This window comes from Rattus rattus, chromosome 6 (assembly GCF_011064425.1).
Source record: "Rattus rattus isolate New Zealand chromosome 6, Rrattus_CSIRO_v1, whole genome shotgun sequence".
NCBI lineage: Eukaryota > Metazoa > Chordata > Mammalia > Rodentia > Muridae > Rattus > Rattus rattus.
In genome coordinates, this window is record NC_046159.1 from 58,217,318 (window position 1) to 58,240,954 (window position 23,637).

At 45.3% G+C, this 23,637-nt stretch overlaps 1 protein-coding gene across 1 annotated transcript; it reads right to left on the minus strand.

The window, feature by feature from the left end:
* Nucleotides 1-313: 313 nt before the first annotated feature.
* Nucleotides 314-22,570, minus strand: Rpn1 (ribophorin I). Its single transcript, XM_032906138.1, has 10 exons — nucleotides 22,277-22,570; nucleotides 18,400-18,464; nucleotides 16,700-17,006; nucleotides 11,654-11,863; nucleotides 8,981-9,173; nucleotides 4,984-5,083; nucleotides 3,601-3,739; nucleotides 3,383-3,502; nucleotides 2,142-2,387; nucleotides 314-895 (listed from the first exon to the last, which is right to left on the minus strand). The coding sequence occupies exons 1-10, from the start codon at nucleotides 22,532-22,534 to the stop codon at nucleotides 713-715; spliced, it is 1,821 nt and encodes a 606-aa protein (XP_032762029.1). The 5' UTR covers nucleotides 22,535-22,570; the 3' UTR covers nucleotides 314-712.
* Between the last annotated feature and the right edge of the window lie 1,067 nt (nucleotides 22,571-23,637).

The window sequence follows — 23,637 nt, forward strand, 5'->3', positions numbered from 1 at the left end:
GCCCATGACTTCCTCAGAGAAGAGTATGGTCAATTTAAGATTATGAATTTGAGAGGTATCTGCCTGTGACTCTCCCATGAACCATCTCTGCTCTGCCCATCACAGCTTCCAATGCTCAGCATGAGTGGCAGATTTAAGGAATACAAAGGCCCACTCCACCACTGCTGTGTGGCCTTTGGGCCTCACTGGGCCTCTTGAGACTTGTATCAACACTTGTTCTGACACTTGCCCCGTACACTACAAGAAAACCCATGGTGACAAAAGTATTATCCCCAAACTTTAGGATTACATGAGATTTCAGCACAGCAAAAGCCAACGTTCACAGTCCCTCCTTTATTTTTATTTGGTCATACACACTTTTAAAAAACCATGCATACGCTCACAAAAGAACCAAACATTAGGAATCAGAAGGCCATAAAACAGGACTTACAGACAGAAAAAATACCCAGGTATCAAAACAAAACACCAATCAACTACTGAAAATGCCTTTGCTCAAAACACAACCAAGTTTGTTTTTTAAACAGGATTTTTGTTTAGGTTTTTGTTTTTGTAAAAAAGAGAACCATTCAGAAATAAGGGACAAGCTTCTTACACGGCCATGGATGGGCCTCAGCTTTTTTCTTGAGGTCTTAGGCTAATCACAACTTCCTCCCTCTACCTATTCATTCCATCCAGAAGTGTAGGCAACCCAGGCCTGCTCTGGAGACAAGAGCTACAGAGCGTCCAGGATGTGGTCGATCTTGGTGACCAGCTCCTGGCGTTTTCCTGAGCTGAGCTTTTCATTCTCGATGTATGTGTCCTTCTTGAGCTTGCCAGCCACCAGCCTCTCTGCCTCCACCGCAGACTTCAGTACCAGCTCCTTGACCTGTGCGTCCAGCTTCTGCATTTCGCTCACCTGGCAGAGACAAGAGCAGGACAGGGCTTGGGAGCTGTCCACTCACCCCACTCAACAAGCCCCACTGCCTCCCAGGCCTACAGATCCAGAGTGCCACAGGAAGAGTGAGAAACTCAGCAAAAAGCAGTGCCTATGGCAGAGGGCTAGCAAGTAGGAAAGCCACCCTGGCTCCAAACAGTAGCTTCCTCACCTACATGCCATGTTCTTTCCAAATGACAACTGAGACTGAAAACCATAAAACCATGGACCCCAGCGTCATGCCTGAACACCGCAGGCTCCATGTGCTCCTTCTCTCTACCAGGGTCAGACATCTTTGTCCTACAAAGACCAATATGCAGTGTCTCTGGAGGGTGATGACCAAACTATTCGGCTGTCCCAAGTGTGCCAGGCTCCAGGAAGTGGTAAGGGACGATAAAGTGTCCTTTCCGCCCCCAAGGTACTGACACAGAAAACCCTCTAAGCACATGAAGAATTGTTCCATGGTGGGTGCTATTAAAGAACTAAAGGGCAAGTGTGAGAGTCAAGGTGGAGGTGGAAGAGACAGCATGGAGCCTAAGAACTCAGAGGGTACTTTCCTTTACGGGTAACTCGCTCACATAGCACATGACTGTCAGGGCTCTAACACTGACATGACCCACCTCTCAGGTCTGTCAAAGGCTGCTGACTTCCCGTCACCCATAAGGAAAATGAAGCAGAGAAAATAGGTAATCTGCCCACATTGAGAGTCTACATCAGAGTCTGGTATTGGTATCTGGGTGCTTTTAAAAAACCAAACAAACAAACAAACAAAAAATAAAAAATAAAAAACAAAAACAAGAAGTCACCCTTTGGCCAGGATTCCCTTTGATCACATTATGTGGCCTGGCTGGATGCCATCTGAAAATGCACACTCCTACACAGAGACACACACTTCCATAGAGCTGGGGTGACAGGCATGGCACCTAGAGCTGAAGCCTGGCACCTGGGAGAAGCACTGCCTTCAGTGCCAGCCACATGGACACGGAGCTGCGTAACCTGCAGAACTTCTCCCAGCCAACCTACAGACAGCTCGAAGCTTTCTGTCCCACCACAAGCACTGGCAGCACTCGACGAGTGCTCACATGTGCAGACACGTGAGGATGGGGGGCCACCAGAGCCTTGCCTAGCCCAAGGAGTAGTATAGATAGATGGTGCTTTCAACTGGGAATAGTCCCTGAAGTGCAGCGTGGAGGGTCAAGGACAAGTGACTCACAACACTAATACTCACCCTGTCACACAGGTCGGAGCCCTCCGTCTTCAGCCTAGACTGCAGCACAGCAATCTCACTGGTCACAGCTTTGTGCTCTGTCTCTAGGCTCTTCTTGCCACTATTGAGGGTAGAGATGTCCCGGGACTGCTTGTATCTATTGACAGTCTCGTCAAAGTGACGGTAGAGGCCTAACCTCTTGTTGACCAGGGTTAAGACCTGCTCTGTGATACAGGCCACTTTCATCCTGGCTTCTGCTGCTGGATCCTGGAAGGCAGAGAGAGACACCATGTCTGTCAACAGGCTCACTCTGACCTACCTGCCATAGCTTGCCTACTGCCAACAGAGGTCACCCAGAAAGCCAGGAGTCAAACCCTCTGACACTTAATGGACTGGGCTCAACAGCAAAGACTGGAGGAGACACTGAGGTGAAGCAAGCATCATTTTTTCAGTTCCCCAGGCATGCGGACGTGCCCAGGACAATAATGGTAGAGTAAGGCACAAAATTGGCACAAGAGCTCAACTTCAGTCATTGAAGACTTTAGGGAGACCATGATGCTTTTTCAAGGACTTCAGGAAACAACCTGGACTTTTCCTGCCATTAATGTCCCTTAGAGCCCCCACCCTGTACAGGTCCTCTCACTCTTCGTCCTCTGGCAAGGCCTGTGCCAGAGGCTGGCTTAGGTCTGGTGGACATAATAAATCCTTAGAATGTTACATGAATAGGACGCTTCTGGTGCCCAAAACAGGGCTTCAGGTTCCCTTATCAAACAGTGCTATTGCTAATAGTGAGAAAGAACGGAGCTGAAGGAAAGAACAGAGACAAAGATGACCTGAAGACACTTCTGTGCCCCACAGCCCCAGGGAAGGTGGCCTTCAGTCAGCAAGCAGAACTCCACGGAAGGAATGAAGGTAATATGAACTCTGATGTCATCTTCCCACAAGGAGCTCCCACAGGGGAAGGGACAGAAGGTACTGCTGACTTGACCAAGGGGGTACCACACCTCCATGTTCAGAAGACTAACAAGGAGCAAAACAGAACAGCCACCAATATCATTCAATGACTTTTCTGACCCCACCTAGTGTTCAGGTTGCTTCTACCACCAAAACAAGGCAGGAAGCAGGGACTAATATGGTGATCACATTCTCAGAGCTAAGGTAGGGACCACAGCCACAAGGTCCTCTATAGCTTATAGTGGAGATATGTGTGTGAGACATCACATGGGCATTAGGACACATGACACAGAGGAAGAGCAGAGCACCTTGGTGATGGAAAAGTCCAGACGGACGTAGATGATGACGGTGAAGAACAGGATGTAGAAGGCGGCCACGACCAGCAGAGGCTCCTGCAGCATGAGCACCTTGTTGAACGTGTAGTGCACCTAGGAAAAGCGGGAGAATGGTGTCAGAAGAAAGCAGCTCAGATCCACAACCCAAAGCCACTGCCAACATCCCAACAACAAGCAGCAGAGCCACTCACCACAATGTCCTGAATGTGCTGTTCAACTAGATTCTTCTTGTAAGCAACAATCACCGGGCGGCCGAATGTGTCTAGGTAGGTGTAATGCAGCTCATCTGGGGCCCGGCTAATATCGTAGGGACTGTCTACCTGGATGTTCCTAGAACACACGCACAACATAGTTACAGCCTCAATAAACCACCTCAACAGATGAGGGTGTGGGCTACAGAATTCTAAGACTAGGGGCTTCGAGAGGCTGAATTCGCACACGTCAGTCACCCTGCCTACTGCGGGCAGCTGGCAGTCCTTTCCCCCTACTGCTGCCTCACTATCAGCCCAGCACTGGACGGCCATCTCCCTCCAGTGCTCACGAGGATAGTGTGGTCTGGGAACCTGAAGAGTGCCGTGGGAGTTATTCAGAATGCTCCTTCCTTACATCAGTCAGTCTCTTCCAGGACTAGGGCACATGCATTACCTCCTGGCCAGGCTTAAAGTCCCCATAAGAATAGTAACACAGTAGTTTGGCTTGAGGGAACAATTCCTCCCCATCAGCAGTCAAAGCACACGTCATCCTGCTAATCAGAACAGACACACGAACCTACAGAGACCAGAACTAACATAGCACAAAAGTCTACGCAGCTCGAAGTGAGGGCAGGAGCCCGTAAGTGCTCATCTGCTCCCACCAAATGGTTCCTCCAGAGCCCAGGGCTCCTTCCTCGAGTGAGGGGTCCTCTGAGCACACACACCAGCAGTGCTGGGGCTTGAACCCAGAGCCTCATGAAAAGTCTAGTAAGCATTCTACCACGGAACTACATGCACAGCTCCAGTCTCTGCCTTTGTTCCTTAGCTCTCAAAACCCAGCTCACTAACTCTCACTTTATCAGACATTTCTTACCCAAACTGCTCAAACTGACCAAAAAATGATTCCTTCATTTGTTAAAAAGACTCTGAGATAGGAAAGTATGGCCACAGCTGAGCCATTCATTCACTGCACACAGAACAGAGTACACCAATGCTTCTTGTTTTTAAAAGACAAGCACTTGTTACATGCAGCCCAGGTTGGCCTGGAACTATGTAGTGCAGGCTGGGTTCCAGCTTAAGGTCCTCCAGGTTCATCTCTACATTCTTCCATTAGACTCAAGCCAATACTCTGTCTTACTGAGACAACTCTGGCTTCTGTGCCAGGCATATGAAGACACTATGTGTTTGGAAAGTTTCCTCAGTAAATCTTGTCCCCTCTAACTTTCTTTTCCTAGCTTTAGTCAAAAGGTTCCATAGAAAAGTTTCTCAGCCAAAACTATGTAATGAGTACCTCCACGATAGCCCTAGAACACAGGTCCCTCACGAGGCCCAGGATGATACTATCAGAGAAATGGCCTATAGAGGGAAGGGGCAGTCACTCACTTGGCTCCCTCAGGAAGGATGATCTTCACTGTCAGAGAATCTATCACTTGCTCATCAAACACGTGGTCTACAAACCGCATCTTCAGTGCATACTGGTCACCTGAGAATCATCAACAATGCAATGGTGTGAGCAGAGAACAAGATGGCAGATAGGAAATTATAAGATATGAACTTTCTCCTCTTACACAAAGGAAAAGATGTTATCAAGTGTGCGTGGGCAAGAGCAAGTGGGGTGAGAGCTAGTGGTGGCAGCACAGGCTTTCTGGCTCTTTTCCAATCTCCACGGAAGACAGAACTAAACAGCAACATCAAAATCCGAGGACCATTAAGCACAGCCCACTCTCTTCAGTTCAGTTCAGTTGTGCTTATTCGCAAAAGCTCACCCAATACAGCTGGGTTTGTAGACATCATACATTATCCCACAGGAGGAGGGTGATGGGACCCCCACTTGAGCATCCACACCTCCTCGGACATTTGAATAAATTTATGCCCTAATGTATAGAGCAGCCTCAGGGCCTCCCAGGAAGGGACTAGAATATTTTTTTGAGGAAAATTAGGGGAAAGGAGCTCTTTGTTTATAGCTATGGGAAGCCATCATCCATGCTGACTTTCCAGCATAGCTAATTTTAGGGTCACCCACACTCCTGCTAGTAGCCCCAAACCTAGATTCTATAAGTCCAATAAACATTTATTTCCCAGGGTAGAATCTAATGTTGTCATTGGGATCTTGTAAGGGGTTGTGGGGGAAAGAGCAGACATGGCCTGGTCCTCTCCACCCCAGGGAAAAACTCACAACACATCAGCAGCCACAAGAGCTGCAGGTGAGCAGTGTCTGTGATAGAAAGAGCAGGGGAAAGGTACGTGACAACTGACAGGACCAAAGAGAGAAGAACTACAACAGGTAAGTTTCAGGACCTCTGGAAGAGCAACCAGTGTTCTGCAACCAGAGAGCCAAGCAGGTCAGCAGATGAATCCCAATGACATGTCTCTGGCTCAGGAGTGACAGGCCCACAGAGACTCCTACGTCCTAACTATCTAGACCCTAAAAAGTTCACAAGGCTACCAGAGTAGTTAGTCCTTCAGAAAAAGAATAAAATTGTATAATGTAGAATAGCCAAACGAGCAGTTTCTCCTATACCGTCCCCAAACAGTACTGGGAATTGAAACCAGGACCTCACACTAAGCTAAAGTCCCAGAGGCCAAGAAAGTTCAGAAGGCAATAATTAATGTTATTTTTCACATTAATTACTGGATGCCACACTAAAGTAACAAAGAACTGAACCATGATAAGGATGTCCTAACAAACCTACTTCAAGTCCACACCAGAAACCAGTATTAGGAAAGATGAAGATGCAGGTTATAGCGATAGCTCAACCGATTAAGGGCACTTGCCACCAAACCAGATGACCTGAGTTCAATCTCACCATATGGAAGGAGTTAATGACCTCCATAAGCTGATCTGTGACCTTCACATAAATGCTGTGGCAAAGGTACCCACACAGCCACACAAAATAAACAAATAAATAATGCAGTATTTATTTATTTACTTACTAATTCTTGGTTTTTTTTCAAGACAGGGTTTCTCTGCATAATAGCCCTTGCTATCCTGGAACTCACTCTGTAGACCAGGCTGGCCTCAAACTCAAAGAAATTTACCTGCCTCTGCCTCGTGAGATGCTGGGATTAAAAGTATATGCCACCATGTCCAGCAAATAATGTAACAGAGAGAGAGAGAGAGAGAGAGAGAGAGAGAGAGAGAGAGAGAGAGAGAGAGAGAGAAACACACAAAGAAGGCAAATATGCCTGTAATTCCAGCACTAAGAGTAAGAAGCTGAAGCAGTGAGGCAGGAGGATTTCAAGTTCTAGGTCCATTTAGGCTACACAAGAAAGACACTATCTCAAAAATTAATGAATTATAGAGAAAATGAATGACTGGCTACAGAATGCTGTAACCCTACAATCCTGTCATGCCCTGTACTCTTCAGACACAAGATTTTCCCTGTGGAATTAGACATGAAATATATAAGCAAATATACTATAGATACTTAATGTTTTACAGGAAGATAAAATGTACATCAAGTTCCATGACAGACAGCCATAGACAATGACAAGCTCAGAGCACTGAACACCCCTGGTTCTCATATTACAGACTTAAATACTATTTTTACCAGAGCAAACCAAGATTTCTTGGAGACAGGCTGATAGAAGATCTGCAGCAGAAACTACACAAGCTAATCTTTTTATAAGACAGTGAAGAAGCTAAAAAGAGACTAGGACCACGTCAGAAATTCGGGAATTTAATTTGAAGAGGTACTCAAGCACTAAAGGGAGATGAATATATACAACAAATGGAATACTAGCAAAGAAATAAATGAATCCTGCACACTGTTTAAATCTCTAATTAGAGAATGACTTAGAAAATGGAGCTGGAAGGGGAGGGGGGGTTTGCAAGAGAGATGGCTCAGCGGTTAAGAACACTGGTTGCTCTTCCAGAGGTCCTGAATTCAATTCCCAGCAACCACATGGTGGCTCATATCCATCTGTAATGAGATCTAGTGCCCTCTTCTGGAGTGTCTGAAGAGAGTGACAGTGTACTCACATATGTAAAATAAATAAATCTGAGAGATTGAGGGGGTGTGGGGTGTGTGCCTGGAATGGCTCAGTAATACGACACTTGCCCAGGGCTCAATCCCAGCACAGAGAGAAGAGAAGGGAAGGACTCAGAATGCAGACCATCAGTAACAGGTCATGAATCCCACACTGACCCTCACTTTCCCGATGGCAGCTATAGCCCATGAATCGAGGAAAGCAAGTCCTTATAAATCCTAGTCAATAAATGAAAGGGAATGGTAGAATTAGAGCAAAGATTTATCTGAGCATCACAAAGGGAAGACAGCACACAAGATGCTTCCTAAGAATGGGCACCCAAGAACCCCAGTCAGGCCAAACCTCGCTCAGAACAAGGGGCAGCTGTCAATTTTCAGGAAACAGGGCCGACAGGGGGTGCTCACTGTACTGACTGAGCAATCAGAACTCTAGGCACCAGGCTGCAGTGCAAAAGATTCATCAAGAACTGTAAGGAAATCTATAAATTGAGAGACTAAGAAACAGAGTTTTTAAAAGGTCAAAACTTAACACACACACAGACTTTTACTCTCCATACTCAGGAGACAGTGGCAGGCAGATCTCTGTGAGTTCAAGTATAGTTTGGTCTACATGGCCAACTCAAGGACAGCCAAAGTTACAAAGAACCTGGCCTAGAAAAAGAAACAATATGACAGGATGTTTATAATTATGGGCTCTGATTTAGAGACAGGGTCTCACTAGCACAGGCTGGCCCAGAAGCACTACATAGACCAGGCTGGCCTCTAACAGATCAGCCTGCCTCCACCTCCCTCTGCCTCCCAAGTACTAGATTAAAGCTGTGTCACCAAGCCTGGCATTAAAACCTTTCTTTATTCCCCTTATTTCTGGGCTTTTTTTTTTTTTTAAATGATCTCTAATTAAGAGCTAGGTGTGCCTTAGTGAGGCCCCTGGGTTCAGTCTCCAACAGTACAGACAAAAAATAAAGGTGGTCTAAGGGAAGTGAGCTGGGCCAGATAGACATCTGGGCAGGTAAAGGTGCTGGCTACCAGTGCTGGCAAGCTGAGGTCCACACCTAAATCCAAATAGGAGAGAACCAAATCCATTAAAGTGTCCTCCCACATCCACAAATGTGCTATGACATGTACACACCCACAAATAAGTAAATGTAAAATAACTGAGAGGAACAAAGTTCAAAAACTACCTACAGAGTGTAAACAGCTCTGCACAGCAGCAGACAGAATGCACTGTGTTTACCACTGTGCTTTACCCCAACTCACAAACACGCTGGAACCTCACCCTCTAAGAACAGCAAGAGAATGCTCTCCATACATACAGCACTGGTGATTTTAAACAGAAGAGGAAGAAAAAGTTAGCCCTTGGCAATCCTGTTCTTACTGTGGGTAACACTCACCCAGATTATAGAGGTACTCATAGCTTGGGAGGTTGTAACCAACGATGTAGTGAGTCTTCCACCCTCCAAAGAGAGGAAATCGAGGCCGGATTTCCATTTCCACGGAGTCATCCAAAATAAGGAGGTGGCTGGTGGAAACATTACCAATCTCATCCCGGTAATACACATCCTGGGCAGCAGCAGGAAGGATGGTCTACAAGAGAGGGAAACGCCTTCTAGAAATGCTAGAAGCCTCTGCAGAAACACAACCTAGCAGACACACAGCCTGCACCAGACCTCAGACTGTAAACGGTCAAGTTCTTAACGTTCCCCAAGGTCTCAGGTCTAGATAGCACATCTACTTTTCAATCAAGGATGCTAAGTAGATAAATCTCCTCAACAGGAAACAAAATATTTGCAAATACCCTTGTTAATAGTGAGACGATACAAAGGAAATACATCAAGTCACAAAGTTCTTCACCTAACATGCTTACACACAAGTGTCTGGTGTCTGGGCTGGCAGACACTTGCTCATAGGGAGCACTTCAGTACTGTGTGAACATGCAAAATATAAGACTTCACTTATGAGACAAAGGCATCCAAACTATCAGTCTTTTTAATCGTGCAGAGGACTCTGAGAGAAGATCACACCTACACTTCTCAGCTGCGTCTTTCCATCTGAACAGTTCTTTCATTCTCTTAGCCCTCATATTTAAAATCTGAATTACATACATATCACACACAACACTCAACTATGTTAATAAATCTAAGTCCTTTTTTAAAAGATGTATTATATTTATACAAGTAAACTGTAGCTGCCTTCAGACACACCAGAAGAGGGCATCAGATCTCATTACAGATGGTTGTGAGCTACCATGTGGTTGCTGGGAACTGAACTCAGGATCTCTGGAAGAGCAGTCAGTGCTCTTTTTTTTTTTTTTTTTAATTAACTTGAGTATTTCTTATATACATTTCGAGTGGTATTTCCTTTCCCGGTTTCCGGGCAAACATCCCCTATTCCCTCCCTCCCCTTCTTTATGGTGTTCCCCCTCCCCATCCTCCCCCATTGCCGCCTCCCCCAACAATCTAGTTCACTGGGGGTTCAGTCTTAGCAGGACCCAGGGCTTCCCCTTCCACTGGTGCTCTTACTAGGATATTCATTGCTACCTATGAGGTCAGAGTCCAGGGTCAGTCCATGTATAGTCTTTAGGTAGTGGCTTAGTCCCTGGAAGCTCTGGTTGCTTGGCATTGTTGTACATATGGGGTCTCGAGCCCCTTCAAGCTCTTCCAGTTCTTTCTCTGATTCCTTCAACGGGGTCCTATTCTCAGTTCAGTGGTTTGCTGCTGGCATTACGCCTCTGTATTTGCTGTATTCTTGCTGTGTCTCTCAGGGCGATCTATATCCGCTCCTGTCGGCCTGCACTTCTTTGCTTCATCCATCTTGTCTAATTGGATGGCTGTATATGTATGGGCCACATGTGGGGCAGGCTCTGAATGGGTGTTCCTTCTGTGTCTGTTTTAATCTTTGCCTCTCTATTCCCTGCCAAGGGTATTCTTGTTCCCCTTTTAAAGAAGGAGTGAAGCATTCACATTTTGATCATCCGTCTTGAGTTTCGCAGTCAGTGCTCTTAACCACTGAGCCATCTCTCTAGCCCCCAACAAATGTTAAGTTTTAAAGTCTTTTAATAAACTTCAACTCTGCTTCATTAAAGAAGAGTCTGCAACATGATCATGTACCCCTGCACTTGAGAGGTAGCATCCAGGGGCTCAAGGCCACCTTCTGATACACACCAAGTAAAGGTCAGCCGGGGTTACACAACACCCGATCTTAAAAAGCAAACAGCAGGGGTGGAAAGGTGGCTGAGTGGTTACAAGCACTTGTTGCTCAGGACCAGAGTTCTGACCCCAGGACCCATGTCAGGCAGTTCCCAAATGCCTGTAACTCCAGCTTCAAGGGATCTAATAGTTTTCTGGTCTCTTCGGGTAGGTGCACATACACTCACACAACACACACACACACAGACACACACACACACACACACACACACACACACACACACACAGAATACATCTTTAAAACAACAAGGAAATGTTTAGGTGATGATTTTAGAATTTAGACTATGAATATGATTTTTTAAATTGAAATTTTCTATTAAAAAAAAGTCTAGGTCAGGACATTCTTAACCTGTGGGTCTTAACGTATTTTGGGGGGAGGGGGTGGGGTGTCAAACAACCCTTTCACAGGGGTTATCTAAGATCATTTGAAAACACAGATTTTACAGTTTTCGACAATAGTTGAAAATTAATTTTATGGTTGGGGGAGTCACCACTACCCGGGGAACTGTATTACAAGGTTGCACACAGTATCAGGAAAGTTGAGAACCAGGGATATGAGGCCAGCCACAGTGGCACATGTCTGTAATCCCAACACTTAGGTGCCAAGGCAAGAGAGTTCAAGGCCAGTCTAAGTTACAAACAGACTAGCCCTGCTGCAGAGAGAAAAAAAGAAAAGCACCATTTATACAAATAAAAGACTATTTACATAAACATGAGAACTTTTTTCCTTAAAGGCCCTTCTGAGTAGCAGTGAGAGTTAACACCCCTACTAGTTAATCCCCTAAACCCCTGAAAAGTGAAAGAAAGGACACACTGATAAGGTCACAGTTCCCACGACAAACAGTTGGCCACTCATACCTTAAAAGAACGAATGGAGGAGATCCCACTGTCAGGCTGCCTCTGGTAATCGTAGCGGGAGAAAGGTCCCTTCAGCACCGCACCTGTGTGCTTCAAGTCCACGTTCTCTTCCACAGCAATATTGCCCCAGTGAGAAACCTCAATGACCCGGGTCATACTGGTGATGGTCAGGAAAGGGCTATTGTTCTCATAATGTACTTTGAAAGTATCCTAGAAGGGAAGGAAACGAGCAGTTCATAGCTTTGGCAAAAGAAAAACCCACACTAGTTAAAGAAATTAACTAGAGCAAGCCTATGAACCGTCACAGAACGGTCACCAAACATCACCACATGGAGTGTCTCTTTTTTGGACTTATTTTTATCTATGTGTGCATCTGCATGTGTGCCATTATGTATGTAGCACCCTCAAAGGTCAGAAGAAAGCGCTGGACCTCGTAAACCTTGCATTACAGGACGCTGTAAGCAACCAGAGATGGGTTCTGGGACATGAACTCAGGTCCTCTGAAGAGTAGTAGCACATCCTCTTGACCGCTTTTTTTGAGAAAGGGTCTTGTTTGCTCTCAAACTTGTCACCTTCCTGACACAAACTGGTGAATAGCTAGCATTACAGCCTGCACTAACCACCTACCTTTTCTGTGGTCATTTTTGCCTATAATGCCCCTCCCCATCCCCCAAAGGCTGGGTGTGGGTGACACCGCACTTTTCATTTTTATGTGCATTAATGTTTTGCCGACATGTATGTCTGTGTGAGGATGCCAGATCCTCAAGAACTGGAGTTACAGATAGTTGTGAGCTGTCACGTGGGTGCTGGGAATGGAACTCAGACCGTCTGGAAGAGTAGCCAGTGCTCTTTAACTACTAAGCCATCTCTGCATTCCAGGTGGTACACACTTTTATTCCCAGCACTTGGAGGCAGAGGCAGGCAGATCTCTGAACTTAAGGCCAGCCTATTCTACAACAAGAATCCCAGGATACCCAGAGAAACCCTGTCTCAAAAAACCTAAAAAACAAAATACATAAAAATGGGTGAGGTGCAGCAGTCTCCACAGCCTCTGCTCTGGAGGACAAACATAAGAAACAACACTAAGTGTTCAATGTGTGGAAATCCGGACTCCAAGTGTCTGTGTAATTTAAGTATCTCGACTCCCAATGATAGTCAACAGAATGCACATCCACATGCTCAGTAATCCCTCAAGCTCTCTGCCAATTCTCCCACGGCTTAGTTTTGTTTTGATTTAATCTCCAGTAGAAATAGCAAGATGGCTCAGCAAGTAAGGGCACTGGCTGCTGCATTTCACCTTTCATGGTGGAAGAGGACTGACTCCCAAGATATCCCCTGGTCTCCAGGCATGTGCTATAGAACTCACACCAACACACATCATACATAAATATACACATTAAATAAAAGTTTTAGGGCTGGAGAGATGGCTCAGCGGTTAAGAGCTAGCTGCTCTTCCAGAGATCCTGAGTTCAATTCCCAGCAACCACATGGTGGCTCACAGCCATCTATGGGGGAATCTAGTGCCCTCTTAAGGCAGGCAGATATATATGCAGGATATTCATACATTAAATAAATAAAAATTTTAAAAAAGGTTTAAAAATCTCTCTTGGGTTGGAAATATATATAGGTCAATGGCAGCTGGGTGCATTCCTAGTCATAAAGGCCCGACATCAATGGGGAGTGGGTTGCTGTCTCTAGTCACTGAGTAATCCAATGCCCTTTTATGAGCATGCCCATAACTACAGAAAGACATTTAAAAGTTAAGAAAAATACCCCTTTCTAAATTCCATGAAATGGGTAAACAGACATTTTGTTGCTTATAAACTCTCTCATTCTCTTACTCTATAACCACATCTTTTAAGATTCAATTCAGGGGTTGGGGTTTATCAGCGGTGGGCGCTTGCCTAGAAGGCCCTGGAGTTCGGGTCCCCAGCTCAAAAAAAAAAAAAAAAAAAGAATAAAAGATTCAATTCAGATCCTAGAGACACCATGTAGCACCAGTACTGTAAACATGGCAGGGTAGCTTCATACTGCTGGACTCACTGAGAGACCCGTCCTTAGCAAACCCAAGACCCGGGGTCCAACCCTAAATGCACACACATGTGAGCAAACTCAAACAAAAAGCACATGTGCACACAAGCTCACACAAATTTATTTACATTTTTAAGATGCTCTTGGCTTTTCTTCTATCTTTGAGACAGGGGACATGAAGCCTGGCTGTCCTCAAACAATCCTGTTGTATCTGCCTCTTGAACATTGGTTTTACCAGCAACTGTTATTGCTCCCAGCTTAAAATGTTTATGCTTGAGTTAGGAATGGGAACTCACAGCTGTAATTCCACCTGTCTAGGGACAGAGGCAGTACTGACATATTATCAAGGCCAGCCAAGGCAAAGTAACAAAAGAGGGTGGGCTTGTTCATGTTTTGATTTTTTTTTTTTTTGTTTTTTCTTTTTTTTTTTTGAGCTGGGGACCAAACCCAGGGCCTTGCGCTTCCTAGGTGCGCTCTACCACTGAGCTAAATCCCAACCCTGATTTTTTTTTTTTTTTAAACTTTAGAAAATTTATTTCAAGGGGCTGGGGATTTAGCTCAGTGGTAGAGCGCTTACCTAGGAAGCGCAAGGCCCTGGGTTCGGTTCCCAGCTCCGGAAAAAAAAAAAAAAAAAAGAAAATTTATTTCTAGGACTAAAAAGAGGGTTAAACAGTTAAAGAGCCCCCTACTGGTTGGCAGGTCACAATCACCTGGCTCCAGGGATCTGACACCTGTACACATACACACGTACATGTACACACACAAATACACATACTTTCTCTCTCTAAAAATACAAACAAATAAAAATGTTTCCCTCCCCCCCCCCCTTTTTTTGTTGATCTTTCAAGACAAGGTTTCTCTTTGTAGCCCTGGCTTGGCTACCCTAGAACCCACTCTGTAGACCAGGCTGTCCTCAAATTCAAAGATCTACCTGCTTCTGCCTCCCACATATTGACATTAAAGACATGACTACCAACACCTGGCTAAGAAAAAAAAAATCTTAAAAATATCTATACTATTTCTGAGCTGAGCACTAGTGCACACCGTAACACCAGAACCCTAAGTTTGAGTCATCCTCAACGGCACAGCTAGTTTTCTAGACTACATGAGACCCTGCCTGTCCCCTCTCAAAATCTATTACTGAGAATATATGCAAAGAAATGTACATTATGGTATTAAATAGGAAACAAAACAAAATCCTAGCCACTCATCTATGACAAGCTGGTAAATAATCCAAGAGAAACAGCTACATGGAAAAGGTTTACAATGTAGTTATTAAGCAAAGGAATTATGCAATACCTCTTAGTAAATATCACCTCTAGCCAAGCACGGTGCTATACATCTATAATCCCAGTGCTCCAGAGGCTGATGCAGCAGCCTGTGCTACAAAAACCCAAGAACAGAGTGAATTCCATGGAGCCAGTGCTTAGCTCAGTGGTAGCCCACTGCCTAGCATATGTGAAGTTCTGGACATAATCCCCAACTCAGCAAGACAGCCAGAGTGAGCTGCAGCAGGACTGCCCCAGACCTGAGGAAGCAAGACCGGTCTACATAGCTAGTACCAGGCCAAGAAGAACTGCACAAGACCCTGTTTCCAAAAACCTTACCAAAATAATTTTTAAAAGAAAAAAAAAGGGGGGCGGACAGACAAAGAAGACCATCACAGAAGGGGGTTGACAAGAAGGTAAGAGCTAGAGTTTAGGAAAGACCAAACCAAAACAGGGTCCTCCAGATATGAGGGGAGCGCCAGTCTCCTGACCTCACAGCAGCTGTGGCTGCCTGCATAAGAACTGCACTGACTTCGTAAGGGCAAGGCAGTCAGCATTCCAGCATGGAAGGGGAAGGAGTTCATGAGCTCTGACTCCTAACCCAAGAGCCATGGCTCTTGGTAGACTGACCATGCTCCAGTGAATGGCCCCCCACACAGTGTATGGACAGCAAACCGGAATTGGTGGATTACTTTTTTAAGAAGACATGAAGCTAGGGGATAGGGAAGTAGGGAAGGATCTGGGAAGAGTTAAGGAGAGGAGCAGAAAGTGAATATGATCAGAAAGTATTATATGAAATTCTTAAATAAAAATATTTATTTTCCTCAATTAAAAAAAGAGAGTGGGCAAAAGGGGAGAGTAGAGGATCAAGGAAAAGAACAGCTAAGGAAAAGAGAGATCAAATGTAAGGAAAACCTGGGAGAGAGGAGATGGCTCAGCAGGTCAGGTGCTGGTTATCACACCGACAATCGGAGTTCAGTCACCAAAAACCACATGGTGGAAGGAGAGAAGCGACACTAGTACATTGTCCTCTGAACCTCCACACAGATATAACAAAACAAATATCATCGCAATGAAAAAAAGAAGGAAGGGAAGGAGCACGGGAACTGGACCCCACAGGAGCAGGTGACAGCGGCTCTTCATGAGTCCAGTTCTCCACTTTGATAGTTTTGAGATTTTCCACAACCATTTTTTACTTTACGTGTATGCCTGAATGTGTGCCTATGAACCCCACACATGGTCCCCAAGGAGGCCAGAAGATGGCATCAGATCCCATGAGATGGGAAGTGGCTGTGAGCTGTCATGTGAAAAGCCAGCCCAAGGACTCTGAAAGAGCAGGAGCCAGTGCTCTTAACTGCTGAGTGAGCTGTTTGTTTTTGTTTTTGACACAGGGTCACACTGTGTATCCCTGGCTAACCTGGCACTCTATGTAGACCAAGCTAGCCTTAAACTCAAGAGATTCCCCCTAACTCTGTCTCCAGATTACTGAGACTCTTCCAATGTTCTAATCCCAAGGTTCTTACCTCAACCTCTAGTGCACAGTCACCCCAGTGTCTCTCCTTATCCATCACTACCTACCCAGAATACCTCACTGCCTTCTCCCATGATGCTCACTTGCCAACCTCTAAACTCAGTTCTCAAGAAGTTAATGGGATTGAGTCACTTCACAAGAGGTTCAGAACAGCTTCAGAATGTTCCTTTGCACATCCTATCCAAGCACGGCAGTGAGATGGCCCCTGAAACCTACCTGACTGTAGGCAGGGATGTCTTTAAAAGGCCCGTAGTCCAGGATGTCCTCAGACCGTGAGGGGTTCCCCAGCTTGGTATGGCTCTCCACATTTCGGGAAGCAAGTCTCACTCGCATGGTCTGGGTCTTTGTTGGATAGGGAGAGTAGAAGTAATGGTTGCCCTCAAACACCACAAACTGTTTCTCTGACTGAGTTATCTGAGTTGGATATGGATGAAGCACATGGGTGTAGACAGTTTCCACAACGACTGAGATCTTGGACCCAGGATCAAGAGCGACTGGGAGCTTGACGGTGAAAAACCTCCCACTGAAGAAAGAAAGCAAGAGAATTAAAATTAAAAACACTGACTAGGCATGGTGACACACACCTTTAATCTTAGCACTCAAAAGGCAGAGGCAAGCAGATCTCTGTGAGTTCTAGGTCGCCTGGTCTATATTGCAAGCTCTAGGCCAGTTAAGGATACAAAAAAAAAAGGAAAACAGAGATATTTATAGTCACAGTAAATTAATTCTATACTCAAGATAAAAGCTATCTCCTTTAATATTTTAATGTAAGCCTTTGAAAACAAGATGTTCAAATGTTCACCTCACTTCAGGTTTGCTTAATAGCCAGAACGTAAAAACTACCAGAGACAGTCAAGTGACAGACCTCTAATCCCAGCACATGAAAGACGAAGGCTGCAAGAGCAAGGATTCAGGGTCCTCCTCAGTGACAGAGGGGAGAGGAGGTCAAGCACAGCTACAGTAGGACTGCCTCAAGACCGGGGAGACCAGAGCAATGGCTTGGCAATGTGAATACTGGCTGCCAGATTTGAGTCCCAGCACCCACGGCAGCACACAACTACCACTTCAGTTCCTCTTCTGGCCTCCAAGGGCACTGCAGGCAAGAGGTGCGCAACCATCTGTACGAGCAAAGCACCCCTGCCTACACACACACACACACACACACACACACATACACACACACACACACACAGAATCAACTAAATAATTTTAAAAAGAGATCCTGTCTCAAAAACCAAAACCTTTTTTAAAAAAAAAAAAAAAAAAAAAAACGCTTGTGGGCAGGGAGATGTATCCGTGGGTAAAGGTTCTGCTGTCAAGTTTGACTACCTGAGTTCAATCCCCAAGACTCCCGTGGTAGGTGAGAACCACCTCTACACGTTGTCCCCCAAGCTCCACACACCAGTGGTAGCATGCATGCAAGTGAACAAGTAGGCATAGCCGAGAACTATGAGTCTAAATTTACTAAGCCATGAAATGTATTTCTGTTAGACTCAGTAAGTCATTAGTAAAAATGTGAAGGCTTTTGAAAACGTTCCCATGGAATTTATTCTCATGATTAGAACATTAACGATTTCACACAGAACCCACAGCATCGTACCTCGTATTGCTACGTAATGTTAACAACTGAAACAACACTGGAAGCTCTCCATCTTCCCCTAGGACGTTATCCCCTTGGCTTCAGATATTAGCTTGCTTCTCTTCTGAGTAGCAGTCCCGATTAGCAGTGTTCACCTTTCCTCGTCAGCTCTGCTGACAGCCCAGTCAATTCAACACACCTCTACCATTCCCAACAGGATTCCCTCTCCCAGTGCAGCCAACTCTAAGCTAGACAACCAGGGAATGTTCTGGTATGTCAATCTACCCTCTCCCAGATACCTGGTTCACGCGCCTCAGAAACACATGAGTTAGCTTACCTTTTCCCCTTCATTTTGGTTTCTCGTACTTCTAGGTTGTTGTCTTCCTCATCTTCTCCCTTTACCTATAATGGGGAAAAGAGTAGTTTATTCTTTTTTATACTTATAGTTCTAAATTTTAATTAAGCCAACTTTAACCATGGTTTGAATGAGAATGCCCCTCAAGGTTCATGCTTAAATAGTTGGTCCCCAATTGATGGAATGATTTGAGCGGGATTTGGAAGTTTGACTTCTGGGAGGATGTGTGTCTAGGACATGGGTGGGTTTTGAGCTTTCAACAGAACTCCAGCCACAGGGGCTGGAGAGATAGATGGCTCAGTGGTTAAGAGCACTGACTGCTCTTCCAGAGATCCTGAGTTCAATTCCCAGCAACCACATGGTGGCTCACAACCATCTGTAATAAGATCTGATGCCCTCTTCTGGTGTATCTGATGACAGCTACAGTATACTTATATAATAAATGAATAAATCTTAAAAAAAAAAAAAAAAAAAAAGAACTCCAGCCACTCCCAGTGTGCTCAGTGCCTCTGCTTGTGGATCAAGACGTGCTCTGGCTACTGTTCTAGCTAGAGCTACCTGCTACCTCTGCTTGACTGTCATGGACTCTGTCTGAAACTGTGAGTGTCAAGTAAACCTCTCCGTAAGTTGCTCTGGTCTTGATGTTTTATACAGCTGTAGTAAAGAAACGAATACACCAACTATCTTACATTTCCACCAATGTAACTTTTCAAGTTCCCTTCCTGCTTGTTGTGGGGTATGTGCGCAGGTATATTTGCCATAGACCATGTGTGGACGTAAGGGGACAACTGTCAGGAGTCGTTCTCTTCCACCTTGTTTTTGAGACAGGATCTCCCCCACTGTTTCTGCCGAGATGAGTAGGTACTCCACGCTTACTGGCCTGCAAGCTTCCAGGTGATTCTTTTGTCTGTTTTCCATCTGAAGGTACAGTGTACTGATATTACAGATGTGGACCACTGCACCAGGCAGACTCCAATCATAACAGGCTTGGACCGTAAGTGCTTCTACCCCCTGTGGTGGTGGGGATGGATCCAAGGGCCCTATCCAGGCCAGGTAAATACCTTTATCAGTGAACCACATCCCCATCCCGATATTTTTTTTTCTCTGAAACATTAAGATTTAATCTGAAACACCATCAAAGACTTACTGGTGCACAGAATAAGTTCTGTAAACATCTTATGAACATTTTCCTGAACAATCAAATACACATAAAGACCTTATCTCCACATTCACTTCCCGAATGGTCCAAAGACTTCTTTCTGAATATTTTCTTTTTTATATCCAAGTATCTGTAAGCACAAAACATAAGGAGACAGCAGAAGGCCTCTATGTAACCAAAACTGCTGTTCCCCGTCTGAGTGCAGTGGCAAAGGCCCTCGTAGCCACTATGGCACACTCCTGTACACTTATCCTTCAAAGCCACCAGCCGGGGAACCAGGTTAACTCCCAGAGGTTGCTGAGGCTTCGGGAGTGACAGACTGTGGGTAGTCTGTGGAAAACATACATGCACTCCACTGACCCTTGGCTAGACTAACTTAATGCTCCTCCAAAATGAAACAAAACAAAATACTATTTTCTAAGACTAAAGCAATAATTCCCAGCAGAGAATATACTACTAAAAGAATAATTTTATGTGTTGTTCTCAGACCTGCACTCAATGCCTGGTGCAGTTTAGCATGTGCTTTACCACTGCACCACACCCCAACCCCACAGGAAATTGTTTTCTTTTGAGACAAGGCCTCCACAAGTTAGCCTTCAACTCCCTTTAGGATGACCTTAAACTACCGATCCTCCTGCCAACTGCTGGAGCTATGTAGGCAATTGTCACTCTATGCCTACTCCAAGAGCAATTTTTAAAATATTATCTTTAGTATTTCAGTGTCTTAGTATTTAGTTATATAATCATTCTCAATAATACTTGACTGGAAATGTTTTAAAATGCCATTATTTTGACTAGATTCTTACAAGGACAGCATTCTAGTATACTCTTGCTCATTCAGAACTCTTTGTTAATGCATCTTATTTATACTAATAAAAAATATTCATTACTTAAAAGGTGAGAGAGCTAGGCATGGTGGTACACAGCTGTAGTTCCAGTTCAGTTGGAACAGAGAACCAAGATGACCAGCAGTTCAAGGTCATTTTTAGCTTTCAGCATTCTGAAGGCTGAGACAGGAGGATTCCAGGTTCCAAAACAGTCTGAGGGCTACACAGCAGTACCCTGTCTTGAAACAGTGAAAGAGAAAAAGATGGTTCAAACTACAAATTCTACTGCCCTACTAGCTCTTTAAAAGGTTCCTGTATCCATCCACCTCACTCAAGTTTCCAAGGCAATGTGTGCTCTTTCTTAAGTTTAGCATTCAGTTGTTTCTCACCTAGGTAAGGAGTATAAACTGGTCTTCCTCCAGAATTAACACAACTGTGAATAAGTTGGTAACATGACTATGGAGCTGAATCACAAGTCCTAATTTCATGTCAAGGACAGAAAGCAAGGCAGCAATAATGCAGGAACAAGGGTGTGGAACAAATCAGACCTCCATTTGGGGTTAATAAGCTCCAAAACCAGAAACTTCCTCAGCCATGTAAGAATACCTGTACCTCAAAAGGTTGCTGTAAGGGTGGAGAATGGGCCTAAAATACCTGCCACAGCCTTCTCTTTTCCTAATCTTTTCTTTTTAATGCTCATGGGTGTTTGTTTCCATGTCTGTGCACCCTGAAACGGGAGTTACAGATGGCTGTGGAATTGAACTTGGATGCTCTGAGCCATGTGAAGAGACCCAACCTGTATGTATTTTACACCAGGACAGCAGGGTGACAAGCATCTGCTGTGATCTGATTATACTGTGACCTCTTTAAGTCATGACTGGTTTTCACAAAACAGAACTGAACATCCAAAACACTCACGGGTAGAACTGCAAATTAAATGTCTTTCCAGAAGTATTTGAGGAAAGCCATGCTTCAGCATGAACAAGGTTTCAATGTAAAGGGGACAGGAGACAGGTCGGTGACTATTTGAAGTCCAGCTTTATAGCTCCGAAGTTAAAAGAACCTGTACTTTGAAATGTGATACTGTAATGACCAGTCTCCTAATAAATTGGGTAATCACTTAATGAATATAGTTAATGAGAACAGTAATAAAAAGTAACCTGTGTGGATATTCCCTCTATTCCCAAAGCCAACGATTTCTTTCCTTAAAAGGTGTAAATGCACACAAGGGTAAATGCTGAGGTGTTCCGATGAGAGGCGGTGGAAAGGAAGAGACCTGGGCTGCACCCCTATGCACAGCATAGGGGGCTGACTCTTCAAACTAACTCAAGAAGTCTGAACATTAAGAAAGCGTTAAGCAGCAGCTTTCAGAGGAGTGTCACATTAACCGGGTGTGAGAAATGACAAACTTTGATACCAGAAACCAGGTTGAACGCTGCTGCTATCTAGAGAGAACAGACTACTCCAGTCAACTGCATTCAAGAATTGATCTGTCTTAACTCTCTGATAGTCCTCAGACGATCATGTCCAGGGGACAGAAAAGAAGCTAGGTACCCGAAGTACCGCCACAGCTAAGACCCTCCTGAGGTGTGGAAGAAGGTCGTCAGGAGACCAAGGGGTCGCCTGGGGCTCCGAAGCTGCCACGTGGGCGGCGCCCGACGCTCGGAAGCTTCTGCTGACGTGTCCGATAGGACACGCGGACAGGAGGAACGGCGGACCTCTCCGCTGTCCCCTCCACACCTACCTTTCAGACAACCAGACGCCTAGTGGATCCCTAACGCCATAACTTCCCCGCCCCGTCCCGACCTCCCCAGGGATCTCCGGTCTCCTCAGGCATCCCGCGTGAGGTTCGCCGGCTCCTCCCTCCGCTCACCTGCACGCCTAGGTGTGCAAGTCGCGACTCCAGTTCGGGCTCCAGGGCCAGAACGAAAGAGCTGGCTCGTGCTGTAGAGCCGCCGCCCGGGTGCGCCAGGATCACCTCAGCCGTCACCTTGGCTAGGTGGCTGCTCAGGTCCACCGTGCGCTTCACGTCCTCGTTGACCAGCGGCGGAGCCTCCGAAGAGGCGCTGCCGGGCGTCGGGGCCAAGGCCCCGAGCCATAGCAGCAGCAGCAAGACGATCGGTGCCTCCATGACCGCGAGCTGAGCGCCACCGACACGCGCCCCGCCCCCCCCGCCACGGCGCAACCGTTGATTGGCCAACAGCACCACAAGATGGCTGGGCCCGATCAGGAAGGACCCCGTCTCCAAGGCAACCGGGCGCCCATGGGGCGCCTGATTGAAAAATCTTAAAGCGCAGGCACACGTCTTTGAGCGCTTATTAGCTAGACTCACCAGTGATTTCTGTGGTAGTCGTCCTTCCTTATCTCCTGTTTCCTTCATGCTTATGCAAAAAAAAAAAAAAAAAAATCTGGCCTCTCCGCTCAGAAACATCTTAGTCTAAGGAAATAAGTTTGCCTTTCTCTACATTGATATGAATACTAAGTGGGCAAAAGTTTAAAGAAAAACGGGAAATTTCCAAAGATTCAAGTCTCTCCCCTAATATTTAGTTCAATTTTTAATATGAGCGATGGCAGAAACCTTAAGCAACTAGCCAAGGCTGATGATATTAACATCAAGTATCTGTTGGCATTTATCACAATTGTAGAAGTCCAAGGTGAAGTCACTGGCAGGACTAAGCTGTCAGGTGAGGACTGCTCTTTACTACCAAGATGGAACTTTGGCATTGCATTGTCTAAAGAAGGAATTGCATATCATCATATGACAGAAAGGCAGGAAAGGGTCTCTCTGCGGCAAGACCTTTTACAAAGGCTTCTTGCAGATGGATTCCTCTAGTGCTGTCTCTCCCAAAGTCACACTGAAGAATTAATGACCTAAAACAAATGAACTTCAAGCTAGTGGAAAAACTCTAGTCGGTATACTGATATCACCTGATAAGAAAAATAATGTAGCAAAGAGAACATCTACTGGCATTATTGGGCCTTGAAACCATTTAAAAACAACAACAACAATGATGATGATAATGATAAAGAAAAATCTACTGATAAAACTTTGCTCCCCTAAAGTCCCGTTTCAACCCTATAAAATCTCGAAGCCCCCTGCACGATTGTGGTGTACAGTCTCCACTCACAAAAGGAGACTGCTGCTCCTTCATTCGCTCTGACTAAGGGCAATAAGGCCTTGGTAGAGATCTGTCACCTCTTTCATTTCCATGTTGCCTCTTATCAATTCTGATC